Below are 24,439 nucleotides of genomic sequence, written 5' to 3' on the forward strand. Positions count from 1 at the left end.
CTTCATATAAAAGCAACAGAACTGAAATTATATCATGTTTATTAGCAACACAGCATGTAAGTGAGAATAACGCGACATCTGCATTTGATCTCGTTGGTATCTGTTCCACTTCGAGAGGTCAAAAGATAATTGTCCGTCTTGACCAGTGTTGCCAGATTGAAAATGTATCGTAATGTACCAAGTATCGTACCAGAAGCTCAAAATTATCGTATTTGGAAGAAAATTATCGTACACGAGTCAAACGTACAGAATACAGCTATTTATCTAAACCAACAACTTTTTGACATGACCTGCAAATTAGGCGTACCGTGTTTACATTGGACGCGAGCAATGCGACAAAATACTATATAGAAACCATTATAATCAGTGACTGTTTGTGCTGGATGCGACACGACACGACACATCCCCGACAGTAAACTGATGCCTCGTTCGCGTCCAGCGTAGACAGACTTTAGCTGTTAACTCCACATCTGAGCCGCTGTCATCGGAAGCCTGTGTGTTGCCAGTGTTAGAGTGTTTGTAATGAGCCGATTTCGTGTATGAATATAGAAGCCCTATGACTACAACTACCATTATTTGAATTGACATAAAATTATGAAATTATCGTACATTATGGGATTTTTTTTTCATTATTGATCGTACATCGTACAGAGGTAAAATTATCGTACAAATACGATAATTATCGTACGTCTGGCAACACTGATACTGATAATTGAGGGCCAATCATATGAAAGATTAATTTAGACCACTTCAAATGAAAGTTCGGGGATATATGAGGGTGGGTAGTTGGGCACTAGCACGTCACTGACACCTTTGTCCTTTTCGTATACACTATATTAACCTTTGAGAATAATTTATAACAGCCAAATTTGTTTGTTTTGGGACGGTCTAATATGGACTTTTTAATTATATTATTCATAGTCACACAATGAATTTTCAAATTTGCTATATTAATTTTACTCATGTTTAGAACGCCAAAGATTTAACATAAAAATAATTTTTATGTTAAACGTTTTAGTTTTCACGTCATCCAGCCAGTCACAGTCATCGTTCTTGAGGTTAGACAGCCAATCAGAATGTTTCTTGTACACACTCCTCTGTCAAACATGGCGGCGTGCACAAGTAGGGTGAGAGAAATGATGGGCTTGCTACGAATTTTAAGACATTTCCCTCAGAACGAACGTATGTTACTGTGCTTTATAGTCCCCATTACCAAGTCCATATTAGTTGGTAATAACAGAAAAGACCACTATTGAGACGATCATTAAAACAATCATCTGCTCAAGTGAATAACTGCGTTTACAGAGTTTACAGCCCGTTGTAATTAATAAGTTAACTATTACTGATACCTAACATGATTTGTACACATACACAGTATTTATCTTATTCCTAGGACTTCTGTCGACGTCTATACTGAGGCACGCTGCAGCGTCAGATGGACCTCCAAAATTCACTCCTCCAACCAAACCAGTTATCATAGACAAAACACAGAAAGAAGCATCTCTGCGACGGTATGTGTGTTGTTGTTGAGTAAATGCATATGATTGTGCTTTAGTTTACACCTGCCAGCTTCTTGAGGTATAACAGGTTCATTAGAAAAGGTTTATTGGAACCTGTCGCTCAATCAGCATATAACATGTATAAATGACATGTAGTTTGCAACATTTGTGGAAATGTGAATTATTGTTAATAATAATTTTAGCAAGAATGTAACTGTTAAATGAATAATGAAAGAAATAGTTGAAAAACTAGAATTTACTTTAGTCATTTTGAGCTATTTGCAAATAATATTTTTATTTTTAAATATGCAAACATTCACTTTTAATTGTATGCCTAATATGTAGAAAATGACATGAACCATTTAAAAGGTAGCCTGAATGTTCAAATTTTTGACAAAATTTGACAAAGGTTGCATCACTGGATGTTACTGTCATTTGTTTAATATTTCTATCATAAAACTTTTATTAGTAACATGTTTCATAATTCAGCTGTTTTGCAAAATAAATGTCTGATTAGGTTTTTGAGTCCAGAGTTCATCCCTCCTCGTCAGTGCACAAACCCCGTGAAATTTTCAGTAGAACGGAAAGACATGATACAGAGACGGAAAGTTCTCAACATTCCAGAGTTTTCCGTTGGTAAGAAATACTGATGATTGTAACACACTGCAAGACTCCTCGGTTTTATGGTGATTTGTGATTGAAAAATGTCCCTTTCTGTTCCTCCTTAAATATTCTCTTTATTGTTTCATGTAGGCAGTATTTTCTTTTATTAGTAACATGTTTCATAATTCAGTTGTTTTGCAAAATAAATGTCTGATTAGGTTTTTGAGTCCAGAGTTCATCCCTCCTCGTCAGCGCACAAACCCTGTGAAATTTTCAGTAGAACGGAAAGACATGATACAGAGACGGAAAGTTCTCAACATTCCAGAGTTTTACGTTGGTAAGAAATACTGATGATTGTAACACACTGCAAGACTCCTCGGTTTTATGGTGATTTGTGATTGAAAAATGTCCCTTTCTGTTCCTCCTTAAATATTCTCTTTATTGTTTCATGTAGGCAGTATTTTAGCAGTGGCCATGACTGATCCTCATGTGAACGGGAACTTGAATCGCTTTGTTGGAATCTGCATTCAGCGCTCTGGAAAAGGATTGGGTGCTACTTTTATACTTAGGAATGTTGTTGATGGCCAAGGTAAAAAAAAAAAACAACTTGTAACATTTAATTTTACTTTTTTTTTTTTGTTTTGTTGCATTATCTGTTCGGTAGTGCTGCAACAACTACAAAAAAAATTATTTATAATACAATTATTAAAAGACATAATTGACAGATTAATTGATTATCAACATAATCCTCAGTTGCAACCCTACTGTTCTGATTTGTACTGGTTTCACTTTAATCATAGTATCCACTATGCATGGAATCTAATGCTTTTTGAGTTTTGTTGCCATTTTGTTATCAAATGCATAGTAATTTTTCGTTCACTGTAGGAGTGGAGATATGCTATGAATTGTACAATCCACGTATGCGTAAGATTGAAGTGTTGAAGCTGGAGAAGAGACTGGACGACAATCTCATGTACTTGAGAGATGCTCTTCCTGAGTACAGCTCCTTCAACTTTGACATGCAACCTGTCCATTATGAGATAACAGGAGACGTTCCGGTCAGTCCGGTAAGGCATTCTAGTTAAAGATTTCTCATCTGTAACATTCTGTAATGGTAAATTGTACACCTGTGGTGTTCAGCCACTACATTTAAAAAGTTTCCTGTCGGTTTCTCTCTTTCTCTTGTAGTTAAAAGTAAAAATGAAGCCAAAGCCATGGTCTAAACGTTGGGAGCGCCCCAAGTTTAACATTAAGGGTATCCGCTTTGACCTATGTTTGACCCTGGAGATGATGGAGCATGCTCAAAAGTGGGCAGAACCGTGGAGGCCATACGATATGCTGAAGGAGTATGACACATTCAGTCTAGAGGAGCAGATCTTCAAGGAGGTACAGGGAAAATCTCAGAACGTGAACAGTCCATAGAAACCACTTCCAGCCTGGACAGAGACAATCCCTTTGAAGGGACATGAGGCTGAGGTGACACCTTTAAAGATGCTGAAAAGATCTGACTTTGGTGAGACATGCTGATGTGGTTCTGGTGTTTGCCTCAAAATGGATTCTGGAGATACATTCAGATGACTACATATGATACATCGGAACTTTTCATGTGTGTGTATTTTACATGCTTCTCACCAGCTCAACCGCTGATCCTTATCTACAAATAACCATCCTAAATTAAAATAATATCAATAATTTCTTTGCTGTTGTTTATCATCTTATATTTGTGCCATTCGTGTCTGCAAATGCAGTTGTGTAAGCAGTGATACTGCTGCCTTGCAATTAGTCACTGTTAGCAATAGAGGGCAGCAGAGAACACTCCAAAAAATTTTAATTGATATCTGAATAGCAAATAAAATATCCTAAATAATTATACTTTAATTCTGTATTCAAAAGTAATGAAATTGATTAGAAGTTATTTCATGTAGTCTAATTTTGCAGTTTTTTACAGTCTGAAAATAAATTACACTACTATTCAAAGTTTGGGATTACTAAGATTTTTTTTAAAGAGATTAAGAGACTTCAAATAAATGCTGTTTTTTTTTTTATTTGTAGCTTTTCTATTCATCAAAGAATCACAAAAAATCATTACATTTACATTTAGTAATTTAGCAGACGCTTTTATCCAAAGCAACTTACAAATGAGGACAATGGAAGCAATCAAAATCAACAAAAGAGCAATGATATGCATGTGCTATGACAAGTCTCAGTTAGCTTAATGCAGTACACTTATTACATTACATATATTAAAATAGGAAACTTTTATAATATTTCTTAAAATTAAAGTTTTTACCATTTATTTTCTTGTCTTTTTTTTTAATCAAATGAATGGAGCCTTGGTGAAACATTTAAGCTTTTCAATAATGTAAATGAAAAGGAGGAGGCAGTTTTGGGCTGTTTTCTACATGGAATGGAATTCATGGAATAATATTAACTGAGAAACTGAGACTTAGATTATATAAGCACAGCTGTTAATATGACCCAGTTATTTATATGTATAGGTTAAACGACTATTAAAGAGTAACACGCATATTCATTTACTATATGGTATAGAGTAAATGAATATTTATTTCCTCTTTAATAGTCTAGTAGTTAATATACGTTTAATATTCATAGTTTAATAGCTGAGTAAAACAACTTAAACCAGTATGATAAGATGGCTTTAGAGTGGTTCTGGGCACTTTTCAACCCAAAGCTAACCTAACTAAACTCAGGCTGGGACAGCAGCAGACGAATTTAGGCTGGTTTAGTTTGTTTTTCAGTGCAGTGCTTTAATACAAAATTCGCAACGTCATACAGTAGCTGTTCAGTGAACATCTCGCTAAACTCCACTTAAACAAAGGTGTGCACAGATTTTCATATCAGTGACTTCTAATGTCCAGACGTGCTATTTCAGTTCAGACCCTGTGCTCGACATGTATAATCCACACACAGCGTGAATTTGTCACATTATTTTGGTGACATGGTATTTTGTCCTAAATCTCGTGCACGTCTGTGCGCGCGAAGCTCCGCCCATCCTGCTGTTGTCAGTGACGTCAGCGCTATCACTTGTGGATACTAGTGAAACGACGCCGCAGTCCGCGCGCGGTCTATTCTGCAGTGAGCAGGTACAGCCGGTCCTTCACCTGGATACCAAAACAACACGTCTCCCGTTATCCGAGGATATTTTCGGTTACGCTGGCTCTGTTTTTATGAAATCACAATAACACTGTGTCGTTCTCTTTCGCGATATGCACGGTAAGCGTTTATCATTTGCAATTCCCTATAGGTTTGCTACTCTGTTGTGATGCTTGCAAAAAGGTTGCCGTCTATTGTTAATATTCTATATGTTCAATGTTTAATGAGCATTTTTTAGACGCTTAATCATTTTGTCCGAGAGAAAAGAGCGCAGTTTCGGAACAAAAGCCCGTAACGTGTTCGAGAAGGAGCGGAATCGCTGTCATTGATTTCAATCATATAACGGACAAACTTGTTGTGCAGGTTATGAATTTATACAGCAACTCAATCCGGTTTAAGCTCTATAATAAGCTGAAACATAAGAGCTGGATCATTGTAAGTGTTTCCCAGCGGGACGCTGAAAGTGTCGTCAGAGATGCAACACACCTGTCCCACTAGTGCACCTGCTTCCAGGATACCGGTGTCTACAATGACCCTCATCATCCAGCCTCATTCCATATAGAAAATGTACTTGTAGTTAGATAACAGATGCCTCATTTATTTGCTAAATTAACGCTTAGTTCGTGCAGAGTTCATGTTACGTGGATGTTAATGTAATAAATCGCAAAAGAATTACATATTATAATTACATAGGGATTAGCCTACATATAAATTTTTATTCAGGATTAAAGTTATATTTTTAACTTATGCTTGGCACATGTTGTGGAGTTAAAACTTTTTAAAACACAGTTTGGTTGTGAAACAACAAACAGAAAAGATTGATGATCAATTTTTTCATGAGTAATTAAGTCAATTAAAAATATTTTAACATTAGGCTAACTAAAGTTGTCACTGTTGCCAGTATTTTATAGTATTTTTTGTTTTTATGTAGGTAGACGGATAGATTTTTTATTTGTTTATTTAATTTATTTACTTATTTTTGCTTTTTCCTGTTTTTAATGTCTCATCCAGATATTCAGGACTGGCTGATTTGTAAAATATTACATTTGGTCCCTAAATCAGCCTGTGAAAAACAATACTGTTTGCCCCTAATATGAATAGTGTGGGGTTTGTGTCATGTGAAGACATGTATTTAAGATGTTAAGATCTAAAAGCTAATTAAAATTAATTCTTATTTTGTACTACATATCCCAACCAGCCCTGAAACTAATGTAAATAGTTTGATAGTTTTAATGAGGTCCTATTAGTTAATGCATTAATTAACAATGAGCAATACATTTATTTTAGTTTTTGTTGGTAATGTTAGTTCATGCTATCTCAGCTCCTTTAAATAATATTAAAATATACAGCTTTTAATTTCTATAATGTATTAGTAAATGTTGAAATTAACATTAACTAAGATTAATAAATGCTTTAGAAAGATTTTTCATTGTTGGTATATGTTAACTAATGTATTGTTAACAAAATAGAACCCTGTTGTAAAAGGATCAAGAGGGCCAAAACAACTTTGTGACACCTATAGTTGTGAGTCAGAAAAGAAATTTTGGTTTCATCATGTCGTTCAATAGTATTACTCAGAACTTACTCACTAGATTACCCTGTAATGTGAAGTGTGACCCAGGCTATTTCCTTTGAAGTTTTTTAGATTCACAGACTGTTGTAGAAGTAGGTTATGTAGTGTGTGCCAACTGCCATATATTCTCGTAACTCTCTCCCTCCAAGGCTAGCGCTGTTAATCAAAGCACAGAGGCTACAATCTGTTTCGGCTCTTGCAACCTCTCAGTATGTGGGGCATGGGCCAGCCGCAGTAGTAAATAACCTGCGTGATGAATGGATGAGTCTGGTCAGGGGAAATATGCTGACCATCAGTTCTTTTCTCTTATCGGTACGGTGATAAACTCACCACTGTGAAATACGTCAAGATGGCTACATTTATCATCGTCAGTTGTTGTTCATTTGCTGACAGACTTGGCTTTGTATGTAATGATCTTGGGTGGCAATCAGTTATTTTGTTTTAAAAGCATCAGTGGTCTGGAATAATGCTGTGTTGTTTTAATGTTTGCTTTGATTCTCTCTGAGATTTTTGAGGCCTAATCTTTGTGTAAATGTCAGCGGAATTTATACCTTATTGCGATTGTTCTTGGAAAACGTAAATCCTTTGCAAGTCAGAATTGTGCTGACATCACATGCATATGCACTATGCAGACAAGGCCTTTATCTAAAGGATCTATGCAGATGACATCATTTCCTGTAAGATTAATAGTGGTAATGTTCATGTGTACAAGATGTATCATATTGCTGTGTACACTATCGTTTGGGGTCAGTAAGATTTTTTTGTTTGTTTGTTTTAAAAACAATTAACACTTTTATTCAGCGAGGATGCAGTTCTTTTGATCGTGTTGTTCACCAAAGAATCCTGATAAAAATGTATCTGTTTCCACAAAAATATTAAGCAGAATAACTGTTTTCAACATTGATAATTAATAATAAGAAATGTTTCTTGAGCACCAAATCAGCAGATTAGACTGATTTCTGAACGATCATGTGACACTGAAAACTGGATTAATGGCTGCTGAAAATTCAGCTTTGCATCACAGGAATAAATTACATTTTGAAATGTATTAAAATAGAACACAGTTATTTTGAAATTGCAATAATATTTCCACAATATTACTGTGTTTACTGCATTTTGATCAAATGAGTGCAGCCTTAGAAAGCATAAGAGACTGCATTCAAAACCATTAAAAAAATCTTACTGATCCCAAACTTTTGAATTAGAGTGTATGTAATGTGTATGTATGAATAACTGAGAATGCACTGATGAAAATGAATTAAATATTGTGAATTTGACTTGACATCATCTCAGGCAGAGATTTGCAGGCAGTTTGAAGTAAGTGCCTAATATAAAGTGTGTATGTGGATGGTTGATGTGACATGCTTTCTATTTGAGTTTCATATCTCATTTGCAAGATTTTTCACTCTTGAATGCCAACCACCCATGTTCTGTGCGAGTACTGGTGTGTGTGCGAATGTCCCAGTGGGAACAGGGTGGAGTGCCCCAGAAATATGCCTTATATGTCTCACACACACACACACACACAGACACACACAGAGGATTGCTTCCTACTAGAGGATGTTGGCTGCCCTAAATACCGATAGTAGTGTGTGTGTGAGAGTTTACCAGAGAGATATAAAGAGGAGAGAAAGGGATAAAGAAAGGGAATGAAATGGTGTGTTGTGACAATGTGTCCTCAAAACACTTTTTAATATAATCAAATCTGCGAGCGTCAAATTCTCTTGCGTCATCCAGAACACCACAATCTCGTACTGTGAATATCAATCGAGTTACTGAGTTACAGTGACAAAGCTTCACTACTGTTCTTGTTCACCTTCAAATAAAAAAGTTTCTCTAAGCTTGTTGTGCACCTCTGTTAAGGAAAAAAAAGATATTCTGCGTGGAATAAGAATAATAGACGTGCCTCTGAACTTAAAAAAGTTGGATGGTGGACTTGGTAAAATGAAGTGCAGTAGAGAAGACAAGTGGTTCCTTGAACATGCACTTTCAAGAGAAAGTGGCCCCCGCCTTCTGTGCTACTGTTTATACAGACACGCATGCTGTGAACTATGAGAAAAAGCATGTTAAAGGGAACTGAAGCACAAGCGTTATTTGTGTAAATCCACTTTAGATGTGTGTTGGTGATAAGAGATGAGAGGTATAAGATCTGTTGCTGCAGTTCACCTGCCTGCATTACAATTAATAAAAAAGTGTACAGAAATGCACTTGGAGTACTTGCGACTGTCATGTTTAGACAAATTCCCTTCTAGTCCGTTAATTTAATCTGACAGTCGTCTTGATAACAATATTTGGCTGCTCTTTTTTATTTTTCAGTACAAAACTGTACTAAACATCTCTGTATGAACTCGTTTTTGTCTCAAGTTTTCTGTTGTTACCGCTATCGGTAGAGTTTAGTGTAGGTGGTACATTATTTTCAAAAAGGATAGCGCTTTAACCTTTTAGCTCCACTCACCAGACATTTCATTTTAGATCTGCCACAACCAATGTAATAAAATCTATTTCAGGTCAAATTTAGCAGAGTTTTAGTGATAATCACTGGACATTTAACTTTAAAAGTGTCACAAAATGAACCATCGCAATATCATTTAGCAAAAACGTTTTTCCAGTGAGCCTGGGTTGCAAATTTGAGCTAGTGGGTTCCCACTGGTATTTTTAACATGGTTTTAGAAAAGCTTTTATTAGTATTATTATTATGTATTTGAGTAAAATATGGTCTGTACAACATGAATTACACACAGTAATATGTGTTGTTTAAAAATTTGCTAACCAGTTGCTAAATAAATATTTTGAGCTGGTGTTTTTGACGAATCATACATGTACAATAGCAAAATCTTAACGTTTTAAAACACACAGTGTTTTCAAATTTCATGGTTAAGGTATGTGTTTTGAGTGAAATTAGTGTTGTAAAACTGTCTTCAAGCATTATTAACCACAGAGATTAAAGCCATGAGGGAAACCCATGGCGAATTAGCCTCCCATTAGCGAATTAGCCCCAAATTGACATTACAAATTAAGTGGTGTACAAGTATGCAGTTTCCATCTTTTTAATGGGGATAAAAACAGAAGTCTTCCAAATGAAAAGATTTAGTTTCAACAACGGCAGTAAATTCAGCAAGAAAATAGAACAGTGGTATAGTAAAATTAGTACTCATAGAATTAGCATTAATTTAGCTGCCTCACTTTTCACCTGTGGATATGCTGCTGTTTATTTTGCCAGTGTCTGGAGATAAATATGAATCTGCTAATCATACAGATATAATATAGAGATTTGCCGCTCTGTTTTATTTTGTGTTGGTGTGTTGGTGTTTTGATGTTCACTTTCATCTCTGCAGCATCATTCAGTACAACTCTCTGAATGGCTAGTGTGGTCTCTGCTGGCATGTTTCATATGCTTGTTTCCTGTGTGGACAGAGGAGTCCTTATTCCCCTTCTTTGCACAAAGCATGCTGGGTAGTACACTCAGAACAGACATGTGCTGTGTGAGGAGAGTGATATGTTGAATGCTGATTTGCTAGTGCCGCAGGTGTCCATCACTAACATTTCAAGGGACATTTGTATGTGGCTGTGCAAGATGAAATGAAGTAGAAGGACGGGACAGACAGTCCTTTGGCACAATGAAAGAGAGAGGAAGGTTTCTAGGAGAACTCACACTGGTAGAATTTAGCGTTACCTGTTGTTTCTGACATGAGTGTTGCTGAATGTGAGGTTTGGGGCTGTTTTGACTGAAAGATTTTGGGTGGGGTGGCGTGTTAGTGTGTTTGTGTATGTAAAGGAGAGCTTATATCATGTTCCATGGCTTGAAGGCTCAGACTCTGTTTGCAGTTGTAACGCTAGCTCTGGTCTTACACATACAGAAACACACATTCACACTGCATGCATAATAGTGATATTGTCCATACTGACACAAATGAGGAAGCGTTCTAGGTAACAAATGACAATTAAAGGCTTTCTAGTACCCCACAGTAAGACTCAATACCCAATTCAATACTCTTTTTGAGAACAACCAGAAATGTATCTCATTTAGCATGCTTAAAGTAGTCATTATTACACTTTCAAACAATCAATGCTATGGGTAAAAAATAGACTCAGCAAGTAGCTTCATCTCTGAATTGGACATTTAATTAAAGACATTTAATGTTGAGAAAATAGGAAATATACACATAAATATACATCTTATAGGCATATGAAATATTAAATATTTGTATTTATGTAAATATATATGAACAAGTGTAATTTTTATAATTGTTGACAGCCTTAATATAGACTTATTTATATATATATATATATATTTTTATTTATTTATTTATTTATTTTTATTTTTGTTAACATATTTTTATATCTATATAGGTTTTAAACAACAACTATATATTATAGATTAATAATTACTATATATAGTTTCATGATAATAATCTTTATTTCAGATATGTACATTTAGGTTTATCATCCAAAAGTATCATTTTATTGGTTCCCACAAATCCATGACCTTGGTACCAATGCATTACTTTAGGAATACACCATAAAATATACAGTAGCTGCCTCTCCTTGTTTATACTATCTAATGAAACCCCTTGGTTGTTATAAAGAGACTTACTGATTCAGAGAAGGAGCGGTTTCTAATTTTATGTCTCTCTGTCTTTGTAGTGAATGTGATCAGTTTTTGTATCTGTGCAGCCCGAATCTCAAGTAATGTTTTCTCAGAGCTTCGGGGAGACATATTTGTGTGGGTGTAAATAGAAATGTTGCTGCTGCCTATCATAAATTTATTGCACTAAAACTGTGAGACTCACAGTGACTTTAATTTCAGTTAGAAAGAGCATTGCATAGATGAATGTGGGGATTCACTCCAAATTATCGTTCTGTGTACGGATTATAAGAGCCATTCCCAAAATCACAGAGTCTGGCTTTTTAAGTAAACTACTGTCAAGAGAGGCAATAAACTAACAGTGTTACTTGTGTTAACATTTGATTGATCCTATGTGAATTCGGATATAGAATGTGGTTGTCACTCATAGAATAGGATTAAGCACTCAGAATAAGAGTGACGATGTATTTAGCTGCAGTGTGTACGTGGCCAGAAAAAGCAAGAGAGGTATATTAGAGTTACTCTAATAAACATGGATCTTCAGGCTGTGCTATAAGATCACTGATGTACGAAGTCTTCTCCTCTCCTCTTCTCTCTCGCCTCATCTCTGCAGCATTAGATAGAGAGACCCAATTTAATATTCAATCTAGTTTAGTCTACATGAGAACAGTGAAATTGAGAATGGAATTTAGAGAAGTTTTTAATAAGCAATTCATCCTGGGTCCATTACACCTCTGAACCTCTCATCCACATCCCGAGCCTCTCTAGAGCACAAGTTGTTCTAGAAAAATGTCTGAATTAAATAATAGAAATGACTCCCTCCCTGATTCCCATAAACACCAGTTATCGTGAACAATGTGTCAGAATGGACTGTGGATGATATTTGTTTGTCTGTGCGACTTTATGCAAATTATTTGGTGGATTATATAAAGCTGATTTAGAAATGAATCAGAATCAACTAGTAATGGCATGCAAATGTCAGGTATTGACTATGTGCATAATATAAATGAGCTAAGAATTCCATGACTGTGTTTTTTCTTTGACCTTTAGTTTTGTGTTTTCCGTGGACGTTTCCTTTTTTCTTTTTTTATACACATTTAACAAAAGTTGAACAGTCACTTTAGCTTTGAACATCATATTTAAATTTTAATAGCTCTCTTATACTCTCTCTAATATGTTATAGGGAAGTTTTTCTGCAAATATTACCCAGTGCCTGGAATTTTAAATTTAATTATGACTTTCTCTTGTTCCTAAAGATAAGTATTTTAAGTTGAATGATAAATGGAAATTGTAAATCCTTTTTTATCTTTTAGTTTGAGCTTTGCCAATAGAGAAACTGGAGCGTATATTCATTTTAATTCCCTTATATTGACCACTGGAAGAAAATCTCAGTTTAGGCCCTGAATGAAATAATTGGGTTAAACTGAATAAGAAAAATGTTTGTCAATGTCTGTGTATGTGGATGTGGTCTGTAGGCCTATATGTGTGTGTTAAAGGACTTTGTCTTTGTGACTGAGATCCACTTCACCTTCCTCTCATCTTCACTCCACTAGCTTGATGACTTGCATGTTGAACTGTGTATGTTATTGTGTGATATATATATTTAGAGGGATAGTTCACCCAAAAATGAAAATTCTGTCATTAATTACTCATTACCTCATGCCATTGCAAACCTGTAAGACCTTCGTTCATCTTTGGAACACTAATTAAGATATTTTTGATGAAATCTGAGAGCTTTCTGACCCTGCATAGACAGCAAGGGAACTACCACGTTCAAGAACCAGAAAGGCAGTAAGGACATCGTTAAAATAGTCCATGTGACATCAGTGGTTCAACCTTCAACATTAGCTCTCTTAAAACACCTTATAGTGTTATAATGATAAAAACTGTGCTGAGCTAGATTAAGCTTTAATCAATGCAAACCAAACTATCACTTTAATGTAATAAAGTTTTTAAAAATGTATTTATTATTTTTTTGCATTCAGTAATAAAAATATTTTATCATTAGATTGCTCCACAATGGATAGCTGATTTATAATAGAAAATCAAGATGTAATTCTAACTGAAAGTGTCACGGACATTGTTTTTTCATACTGTAAAGCTGCTTGCTTTAAATCAGCCTCATGTATAAAGCACTATATAAATAAACGTGATGTGACTGGAGTGCCGATTGCAGAGCTCATGCAAACATACACACATCGCTATGATCAGATGCTTTCTTAGCTGCTGTTGTCTCACCGCTGTCATTTTTGTTGTGTGTTTATTTCGTTTTTGAGACGAAAACGCGCACCACATACACAGCAGCATCTGGTTCAGCTGCGTTTACACTCCGACTCTCATAAAGCGTGTTTGTCTTCTTCTCTTGAACTGCATCCGGGTTGGCTGAATTACAGTCTTGCACTACAGCGCTACACTGGTCAAACCACGCTACTGCAGGCCCTTACATTAGGTCAGATGAGGTCAAATGGCTATTCGACAACAAAAATATTTGTCGACTATTATTTATTGTCGACGTTGTCGATAATGTTGACTAATTGTTGCAGCCCTACTCGTAGCTTCATAAAATTACAGTTGAACCACTGATGTCACATGGACTATTTTAATGATGTCCTTACTACCTTTCTGGGCCTTGAACGTGGTAGTTGCGTTATTGTCTGTGCAGGGTCAAAAAGCTCTTGGATTTCATCAAAAATATCTTAATTTGTTTTCCGAAGATTAACGAAGGTCTTACAGGTTTGGAACGACATGAGGGTGACTAATTAATGACAGCATTTTCATTTTTTGTGTGAACTATCCCTTTAAGACTGAAAGAGATAATTGCTATTACAGCAAATATTAATAATGATCTTTTTTTTTTGTGTGTGTTATTATTATTTAAAAGCAGGTATTCAGTGAGGTGTTTGGACAGAAGGTAAAATATGAAATGCAAAGTACGGCAAAGTAAAAGACTGAAGAGCATTCTTATGTAGTAAAAGCAATCACAGAAGCCTAAAGAGGTTTGGAGTTTCAGTGTGTGTGAATGAGAACCCAGTCCAAACCACAAATTCTGTCTGCCTCAGCTTTCAGCTCTTTAATCTATCCATCAGTCTATTAACCCTCCATTTATTGATCTGTAATGGACTCTTTATTTGCACACAATAGATTAGTAGGGGATGAGAACCCTGGGTCACATCTTCAGTCTCATTACCCCCATCTCCCTTCTCTTCTGCCTCAAATAGCAATCTCAAGAGTGTCAGCGCATTTTAAGGTGAACGCTACAAAGATGCTATAACTTAGTGGGCTTTTAAGCATTTCCACAGTCTGAATGAACCACAATTAGGCCTAAATACTTTTACTATTATTATTGCTGATTTTAAAAGTAAGTTTGAAATGCCACAAAGCATTCCTTTGACTTTGGAAATGTTTTATAATGAGCGATAAGATCAGTCATAGCACATGTGATGGATGGATTTAAGGTCAAACATAAGCTTTTGATTCGACTTCATGACATGAAACCCAAGATGAACAGGCCTTTATATCTGATCCCTTCAGTTACACTGTAATGATACTGTTAACCTCTGTAGTCTGCAGAAATGAATGATACTGTGCTGTTCATGAATCAAATTCGGAGATATCGCTCTAAGCACCTAAGCCTCAGTACTGCTTAATGCAAAACTGATGATGCCTCTCTTCTTCATTCGCATTATAAATTTGATAGGGCAATGAAGTCTAGACACAAAGTAATGGGAGAAGAGAGAGGAAAACAGTATTCGGAAAGGACCTCTAGCAGGGACTCAAACTCGGGTTACTTTTTATTAAGGCAGTTTGACTTCAGAAAAAGGTGTAGAACTTGTAGATCTTTTGCACTGTGCTGTTTTGCATAGTTTATTCTGTTGGATGACATTTTTGACTCAAGTAACTTGCTTTTATTGCATTGCAGCCAGCTGGTGAAGAGGTAATAAAGGTACCATATACTATTGTAACGGTGTGAAATCATCTAAAATGTGATTTACTCATAAAAGCATAGATAATCCAGCAGTCAATGCTATTACAGAGCTATGATTCTCCTGGGAGCCATAAAAGCAGCACAACACAGTGCAATGCAATAAAGTTGTTTGTGGCATTGTAAATTAACATTGTTGTGCTAAGCAGACAAAAATTCGCAAAAAAGCACCATTACATACGAAAGTCTTTGTTTTTGTTAGTGATTAATGCTAAATATAACTGAAATTCCTACTGTGAAAGCAAAGCGCTTGTTGCAGTGTAAAGAGCTTTGACAATCTATTTCTAACCAACCTTTTTAACCAAGAAGGATTGTAAAAACTATGATAATTTATTAATATTAGAGTAAATGTAAAGTTTTACGCTGCAAGGTTGAAATAAGAAATGATTTGGGGCCTCTAAACCTTTCATATAGCTGTGTGAAGTTTTTTTTAAATTAGAAATTAGTCCATTTCTGGACCATTAAGCCAATCAAATTCAGAGACAAGAACTAATTTGTATCTTCGAATTTGATTGGCCTAATGATTCAAAAACTGGGCTTTTCTGATAATACTAAATACAGCGATCTGTAGGACATCAGAAGTGAGTATTTGTGGTGCATAGCATGTTAAATAATAATCAGATATTTGCTGCCTGAATATAGCAGACTGATCTAACAGTATTAGAGCAAATGAGCAGGAAGAGGTTTGTGCGCTACTTGAGTCACTGGCATGCAAGACTAATTAGAAGTTGAAAAAGTAGATTCAAACACTCGCAATACTGCAGGGAAATTTGCTGACAGCTAAAGTGCAGAGACATGCTGATTTGTATACTAATGCACTCTAGCATAACAGAGCAGTTACTGAAAGATGTAATATTACTTCTGAGTGGATAATAACTGAGCCGCACCACTACTGCCTCCCCCATAGCAGCGAAATACTCAGCTGAAATACTGCCAATCCGTTTGAAAACATTCCAATGACTTCCATTTTAAAACAAAAGATAAGTTATTGAATTTGAACTTAAATCAACTATGTGAAAATGGCTCTAAAGTAACCGTTAGACAGATTGATGCTGAACTGTTTAAATATCGTTTTCTTTGAGAATGCTACAAAAAATGCAGTCGTCAACATTACTGTAACTGTTGGATTACTTTTCATAAACCTGTATGTTGCCTGAAATTACGTAAACTGTCAAGTATATAAAAAGGTAAACTCGTTTGAAGTACTTTAACACATTGCCTTAAGCTGTACTCTCTTGTAAACAAATATATTAGCCTGTAATGTCACTGACTAAATCACCTTCCAACTTTTTTTAGTGTTTGTACACATGAAACTTTCTCACACATGAAACTTTCTCACACTGGTGACAGTTTAACTAGGAAGAATCTGTGTCTATCCAGGTTTTACAGGTTTACAGCTTAGGCAAAATGAAAACAGTTCATCTGCAGTACATGCAATATAGATGATGAAACTAAATAGGCACACAGTCAGTGTTTGGGGTCACTTTATTATTTTTTTAATGAATAAACAAATACATTTATTTAGCAAGGATGCATTAAATTGATCAAAATGACAGTAAAGATATTTTATGATGTTACTGAAGATTAATTTAAACTTTATTTTCAGCAAAACATCCTGAAAAAAGATCTTTCATTGTTTCCACAAAAATATTAAGTAGCACAACTGTTTCCAACATTGATAATAATAATAAATGTTTCTTGAGCACCAAATCAGCATATTAGAATAATTTCTGAAGACTGAAGTAATGATGCTGAAAATTCAGCTTTACCATCTCAGGATAAACTACATTTTCAAATCAATTAAAATAGAAAACAGTTATTTAAAATTGTAATATTATCTCACAATATTTCTGTTTTTACAGTATTTCTGATCAAATAGATGCACCCTTGGTGAGCATAAGAGACCTTTTTCTTAAACATAAAAAAAAATCTGACCGACCCAACATTTTGAACAATAGCCTAAAGCTTTTTCCAGCCCTGGAAAATGTAACATTGTCCAAGACCACATCAAGGTGACCCTTTAATACGTAATTCAGTATTGAGTATATTTCTGGAGTGACGTATGGCTGAAGTCTGAATAGACCATTTAAGACATTTGTCACTCAAATTTCATTTCATTACTTTTAAATCACCTGTGAGTGTTACATATAAAGGCTACAATGCAAGGTGAATCAGCAAAATGCTGACAACTTACTTTATTGGACCATTTGTAAGCCTGGAGCAGCTGGCTGTACAGAGGGGTTTTGTCCTGAACGGGGTCTAAACTGAGCAGTCCACTGTTGTGTAAGGGGTGACTCTCTGACGGCCTGCCAACCAAAGTGCTGAGACGCTCCAATTCACTGCAGAAACAAGAAACAAAAGTCAGGATGGTACGGTTGATATTTTTTTAACATACATGAGGAGTGACGACAGTGTTGGAGGAGAGAGGACCAGACCTGGATTTTATTTTGGGTTTTAGTTCTGTTTGTGCGCGACAGTCATCCGCGAGGGGCTGTCGCGCTATTTTGTGTTTATTTTATTATTAAAGTTTTCTTTGAACGTTTGCCGGTTCCCGCCTCCTTCTTCCCGAACTACGAACTTTGTTACACTTATTTTAAATTGTCATTGTTTCACAATGTTAGAGCTTTTACTGTATTTATAAACAAATCTTACCTAAACTAAAACAGTTATGATTATTATTCTAAATTGTTTGGCATTTGACAGTCCTGCAACTTTCATCCTCTCATATCTGTCAAAATACTTTATTTCAGGATTTATTTATAAATATTTTTGTATCCCTGTTGTCTCACTGTTTGACCACACAGTACACCTTTCTTTTTGCCATTTTTAACAATCCAGGAGACTTTGAAAGCCTTAACATTTGTGACTGAAATGCATGCAGCACATAAAACAATTTGTGTATGAAAAAAGGACTATTTAGAGTACTGTACACTAGGGCCTACTTCAAGGACTGACAACCTGCTGCTGTGTGAATGTAGCTGTAGCCACCGCAACTCACCCTTACTGGACTTCTAGATTTTTCCAGCAAGTGTTTAAATGGGCTCAGACCTCCTCAGCTGTAATGGGAGTTTGTGTTTCGCTTGTATTTGTTCAAATCTGTCCATGGAGCACCGACTCAGATTCAGCTGTGAGACGCAGGGCTGATTTCCCAGAAAGGGCTTTAGAGCGAAGACAGAGACGAACAATCGCTTTGCATTAGGCGAAAACGCTCTGGCACAATCAATATCCTGTTTGTGTGTGAGTGCGTGATGGTGCACAGGGGATGTGGCTTGTTGCATGTGTGTGCATGTTATGGCAAACAACATGATTGAGTATAAGAGGAAAATGGATAGAAACAATGGCCAAAAATATTCAAGAGCAGCTGAGAAGAGGTGCATCTCCCTTTGTCCATCCTTTAAAAGCCCTCTTTTCCATTCTCATTACTCTCTACTTGTTCTCTTCTTCCCATTTAATCCTTTTCACTTGTTCACAGTCTCTTTCTTGCTTCACCTCTTTCTTTTCCCATCATAGTGTGTCCTCTGTTGCTTGTCTGCATGTAAAATCCTCTCTCTCTCTCTGTTTCTCCAGATGAGTATTAGCCAGCCGGTCGTGTAGAGGGTCCCTCACATCCCACCTGCAGTCATGAATGGTAAGAACACAGCTCTTTTGTGTGTCAGGGGCATGGACTTTCTTTAAATCCCATTATCATTTACTCACCCTTATGCCTTTTAAAACCCATTTAGCTTTCTATCTTCTGTGGAACACAAAAGGAGATGTGTAGGAGAATGCTCAAGCTGCTCTTTTCCACACAATGAAAGTAAATGTTTACCATGACTGCCAAGACTTGACTTTTGATGAATAACTTAAATTTCACTTCATTTTTTTTTATATAGATCTGTCATATGGCTTCAGGCATCTTGGAATATAGTCATATGAACCATTTTTATGACCATTTTAATGTGGAGCTTGACAGCTTCTGGTCTCCGTACACTTTCATTATAGAAGAGAGCAGCTCCAACAGTCTACTAAATATCTTATTTGTTCTGCAAATGAAGGTCATACAGATTTGGAACAACACGGGGGTGAGTAAACGATGACCACAATTTAATTTTGGTTGAACTATGCCTTTAAAAGAATGAGGCTATGGAGAAAAATTCAGACGCAGCTCATTTGGCTTGTGTGCTGAATCACTACAGAAAAACATGGGAAGTTCTTGTGTTGTAGAATCTTCTAAGGCTGAACAGACTCTTAGTGATGTCGTTATCAGAATGTTCACATTTTTTAGATTCAGCGCAGGGTTTGTACAGAACACACCCAGTTGAAAGTTGTTAATGACTGCTTCCTTATTTATATAGGGACAGACTAATATTTGCTAAACTCTATAAAGGATTTTGACCATTTTTTTTTAAATATTTGCTGCACTTTCATAAAAACATTTTTTTTAATTACCTTGAGGAGGTACCTTTTGTAGGTTAGTAGGTGTAATATTTTTGTAAGTTAATATTGTTGATGAAATAAGATAAGGTAAAAAATGTTTAAAAAATGTTTAAGACATAATAAAATAAAGTCAATTAATTTGAATGTTACAACACATTTGTAGGTTAAAGGAATTCACTCCATCTCTTTTCTAAATGCATGTTTTGATTTTATCATGAATGAATAATCTATGCATATGTTAGACTTGGACCTCTCTCTCGTGGCGTCCAATAATTCCATCCAGATAAACCCCGCCCCTTACAATCGACTGCAAGCTTTTTGATATGCCTCCATCCAATAAAAAACTATGATTTGGACCAAGTCCCTGCCCTATATTTTTTCTTCTTAATAATCCATTTCACTCGGATGTATGTCTCAGAAGAAAAGATCGGTCACTACTTCTGTTACATCACAACTGTGGTGGCACCATTCTACCAGTGATGGTAAAGCATAGTAATACAGTACCATGGTGCTTTGAATTATACCATCATACTGAATTACTATAATATTCATATTTAATAGTTTTTACATGGTACTTCATAGAATGTCATAGTTTTACAATGGTATAATGTATTACCAGAAAAGAAGGCACAGAAAGTAGTGAAAGATACTTTGAATAAAAGCGCCAAACAAATTCTGTACAATAAATGTATATCAAAATCCATTTGTGTCCAAAAACTTGGTAATACCTTTATACTTGTTTGTGAGGGAAATCTGAAGGAGCCTTTCAGATGTACTGATTGAGACACCAGTCTGATGTGGTTCAAGTCAGCTCTCGTTAAGGTTTTAATAAAATATTTATCTTTCAGTCCAAGATAAGCTAGAGAAAGAGAGCAGGCAGGGTGAGTGGAGTTTGTTTAATATCTTGGGTGTGTTTTGATGTGTGACTTTAAAGTAAAGCAAAATTTAAGCATTTATTCTTTAGCTACAATTTCCTGACTTTAAGAAAATCCCAGGAGGGATTTTCAGGTCTATTTGTTGAAGGCTGCATCATGGTGGTGGTAAAAGTAGGAAAGCTGAGGTTGCAGGTTTAAATACTAGTGTTTGGTTCCTGACATAAGTCATATTTGTGTAATTGGCTATGAAGCTAAATTGCTACATCATCCCAAATAAATGCTAATTTCAGCACTGTGAGGAACATTTTGGACATTTTTATGAATGTGTTCTTTGTGTGTGTGTGTCTGCGAGCTTATTTTTTCTCTGTGAATACTTGTTCGTTTGTTTATGTATATGTGTGTAGTGGTTAATCCTCTTAGTGCTTTTGGGAAAGGGTTGCCTCTTCACAGTTTAATCAACCTGGAAGTGCACAGTGAGAAACAGATATTGTTTGCTTATAATGTGTGGTATTTTTGGATGCTTTATATGCTTCTGTAAATTACATATATCAGTTGGGATCTTAAATTTGTGTAGTTGTTTCTGTCTGAGCACTAATGCTAAAGCACAAAAGCAAACCTGCTACATCTTCAACAGAGAAACACTTACTCTTACCACTTTAATAGCTAATTGGGCCTGGATTAGTAATAAACCTCAAGTAAATGCTTCACTGTGTGCATGGCCTGGAGGGATTAAAATTTCCCAAAGGAGCACCTGAATACACCATCACACAGACTCCCTGATTCCCACACTGACACAGTCCGTTGCCACGTTTCAATGTTAGGAGACCTGATTGTGGAACCGTTTGTCCTTGAATACTGTGTAAAATGTATTCATGCTTCTGCTTCATGAGCTGTGTCCCAACAATTCCACCAAAAATGTTAATATGTCCTGGGTTCTGCTTTTATGCTCACTGACTTAACATTGAGTATCCTCAGTGTCCTTGTAGTTACTGCCTCTGGTATCATATGTGCTTCATAATAGAATGACATTGCAGAGAAAAAAGCTGTTGCTTTGTCATTGCAAATTGTTTTAGCAAATCAGCCTACAGTATATGTTTTACATTGTAAAATATTTTTAAATTGTTGCTCAGAACATTTCAGATTCACCATCAAGACACTGGCTCCCCTAAGGAGACGATCAGATTCATGTAAAAATAAAACAAAACTGCTGACTATTAAACTACTGATATTACTAGTCGTGTGAGTGAACGTGATTTCAAACATATTCAAAGTACTATTGATTTCTTTAGAGCTTAATCATTTTTAATCTAGTGCTACTAGTTTGTTGAAAGTTGGACTAATTGCTCCTTTTTTGTCATAAATAGTAGCTCCATTTTCCTGAAGTAAAGGCTGATTATCTCAAACTTTCAAAGAGTTTTTATCTTTTGTTGAATGAGCTAAATTTCCGTGAAGAAAGACATCACATGAATTCACAGACCTGCACTTAATTAATCATGATGGCCTTTTTCAGAATCTTAGCTCTGCTGACAATGCAGGAAAAGTGAGCTGAAAGTAGTTTGTTTCCTCCCCAAAGAAAAAAGAGAGGCTGAGAAAGAAAGAATGAACAAGAGGGTGTGATAACATTTGCCCCATTCTTTCATTAAAGGAATAGTTCACCCAAGAATTATAATTTGCTGAAAATGTACACTCAGATGTAGATGAGTTTGTTTCTTCTTTGCACCAGATTTGGAGAAATTTAGCATCACTTGATTGCCAATTGATCCTCTGCAGTGAATGGGTGCCATCAGAATGAGAGTCCAAACATCTAATAAAAACATCACAAAAATCCACAAGACTCCGGTCCATCACTTAACATCCTGTAAAGCAAAAAAAAAAAAAACTACATATTTGTAATAAATAAATTCATTTTTAAGATGTTTTTAACTTCAAACAGTTGCTTTTAGTTAAACTATAAATCCTCTATTCCTAATATTGCTTTCTGCTTTCTCCACTTAAAAATCGTCTCATCTGAAACAGGAGAGAAATATGCACAGATCAGTTTTGTGCTGCACAGATCAATTCTCTGCTGGTATTTTGGCCAGCGGTTTAAAGTTAAAATTCCTTAATGAGTATTTATTTCTTACAAACATGCAGCTTTTTACTTGACAAAACATTTATTGATGGTCTTGAGTTGGTGAATTACTTGTGGATTATTGTGCTGTTTTTATCAGCTGTTTGGACTCTCATTCTAACGGTACCCATTCACTGCAGAGGATCCATTGGTGAGTAAATGTTGTAATTCTAAATTTCTCCAAATCTGTTCCGATGAAGAAACAAACTCATCTATGTCTTGTGAATACATTTTCAGCAAATTTTCATTTTTGGATGAACTATTCCCTCAACTAAATAAAGTTCCTTTTTGAAGGAAACCACATAGTCAGAGCTGCTACACACCTGTATTTTTCAAATCAAGTACTGTCTGCACCTATTAAGAGCAGAGCCAAAACACCAGCAGGTGATAAAAGGCTTGTCTTCAGCATTCTGTGTGAAAGCTGTGTTGAGATTGACTCACTCTGAGCATGTTAAGTGGAGCAGGTTGTAATTGGACACTGACATTTTTGATAGATCTTTGCCTGCTGCCTCTGCGAGACATCGTGGTTTACAATAAATAGTAAATAATTATTAATGGCACTGTCATTCCATTAAAATATGTAAAATATGCAGCCTCTTTCCAGCCAGACATCTCTAATGCCTGGATCACACAAGCCAACAGCCTTTGTCAAAGAAACAGACAATCTCGCAGAGAACTGGCAGGAACTTCAAGACCCACAAAGGAGAAAAACAACAGCTGATCCAGGATGAGATTTGAGAAGACAGAACATAATAATCAAAAGGAATAAAATTTCTTTCACTTTCTCTGTCCCTGTTATTGTCGCAGGTGGTTTTAATATTTGGGCTATAACTCCAGAAGAGAGGGGGAAACATGACAAACAGTTTGACTCTCTGGCTCCCACTCTGGGTTATTTGTCAGGTAATAGCACACACATACATACACTACTGTTCATATGTTTGGTATCAGTAAGATTTTTGATACTTTTTGAAAAATATGTATAATTTTACTCGGCAAAGACACATTAAATTTTATAAAAAAATACAAGTCAAAAAATCCTGAAAATGTTTATCTAGTTTCCTGAGCAGCAAATCAAGATATTAGGATGATTTCTTGAGGATCATGTGACACTGAAGACTGGAGTAGTGGCTACTGAAAATTCAGCTTTGTCATCACAGGAATAAAGTGAAATTTAAAATATATTAAAATAGCAAACCGATATTTTTAAGTTGTAATATTATTTTGCAATATTTATGTAGCATATGCGACACCTAAAACTTTTGAAAGGTAGTGTATGAACATGCAAATTATGCTCCATATACAGTGCACGTAACTTTTATTTCTTTCTAGGAGATCAAGCACGAAAGTTCTTCCTACAATCTGGTCTTGCCACAGCAGTCCTAGCAGACATCTGGTAAGTATACACACATGTACACACACCCTTAATGTACATACACACTTAATCCGGTTTATCTGTCTTTCAGATGACTGAAACCCTTCCTATTTCTTTCTCAAAAATGTATTAAATTTTAAGATCATTTAAGAAGCATTTTCACTAGTGGCACTTTGTATTTTTGACCCCATTGATATCTGTATGTTCCAATGTGATTGTGTTTGCTATTGCAGGGCTGGATATATCATAATAAAATTTGAAATGAATGTGTGTGGGACAATGTGCATTTGAAGCCACATACGTCTCTGGA

General features: G+C 35.7%; 2 protein-coding genes across 3 annotated transcripts in view; both read left to right on the forward strand.

Annotated features, from left to right (window-relative positions):
- The first annotated feature begins 1,049 nt into the window (after window positions 1-1,049).
- LOC107683989 (39S ribosomal protein L19, mitochondrial-like) lies at window positions 1,050-3,905 on the forward strand. 2 transcript variants are annotated; one of them, XM_016480097.1, is made up of 6 exons: window positions 1,050-1,182; window positions 1,394-1,511; window positions 2,321-2,439; window positions 2,557-2,691; window positions 2,988-3,169; window positions 3,291-3,905. In XM_016480097.1, exons 1-6 carry the CDS (start codon window positions 1,077-1,079, stop codon window positions 3,522-3,524), a joined length of 894 nt encoding a protein of 297 aa, XP_016335583.1. In that variant the 5' UTR covers window positions 1,050-1,076; the 3' UTR covers window positions 3,525-3,905. The 2 variants fall into 2 exon arrangements, with proteins under 2 accessions (XP_016335583.1, XP_016335584.1); XM_016480098.1 differs by having other exon boundaries at window positions 1,055-1,122.
- A 1,275-nt stretch (window positions 3,906-5,180) lies between these two features.
- The window catches only part of LOC107683978 (intersectin-2-like), a 42,817-nt gene continuing 23,558 nt past the window's right edge, over window positions 5,181-24,439 (forward strand). The window contains exons 1-4 of the mRNA XM_016480083.1: window positions 5,181-5,336; window positions 18,924-18,984; window positions 23,565-23,657; window positions 24,087-24,150. Of these exons, the coding sequence (XP_016335569.1) occupies window positions 18,978-18,984; window positions 23,565-23,657; window positions 24,087-24,150 (164 nt within the window). The 5' untranslated portion in view covers window positions 5,181-5,336; window positions 18,924-18,977. The remainder of the gene's footprint in view (window positions 5,337-18,923; window positions 18,985-23,564; window positions 23,658-24,086; window positions 24,151-24,439) is intronic.

The sequence above is a fragment of the Sinocyclocheilus anshuiensis genome, unplaced genomic scaffold, assembly GCF_001515605.1.
Source record: "Sinocyclocheilus anshuiensis isolate Anshui unplaced genomic scaffold, SAMN03320099.WGS_v1.1 scaffold637, whole genome shotgun sequence".
Classification (NCBI taxonomy): domain Eukaryota; kingdom Metazoa; phylum Chordata; class Actinopteri; order Cypriniformes; family Cyprinidae; genus Sinocyclocheilus; species Sinocyclocheilus anshuiensis.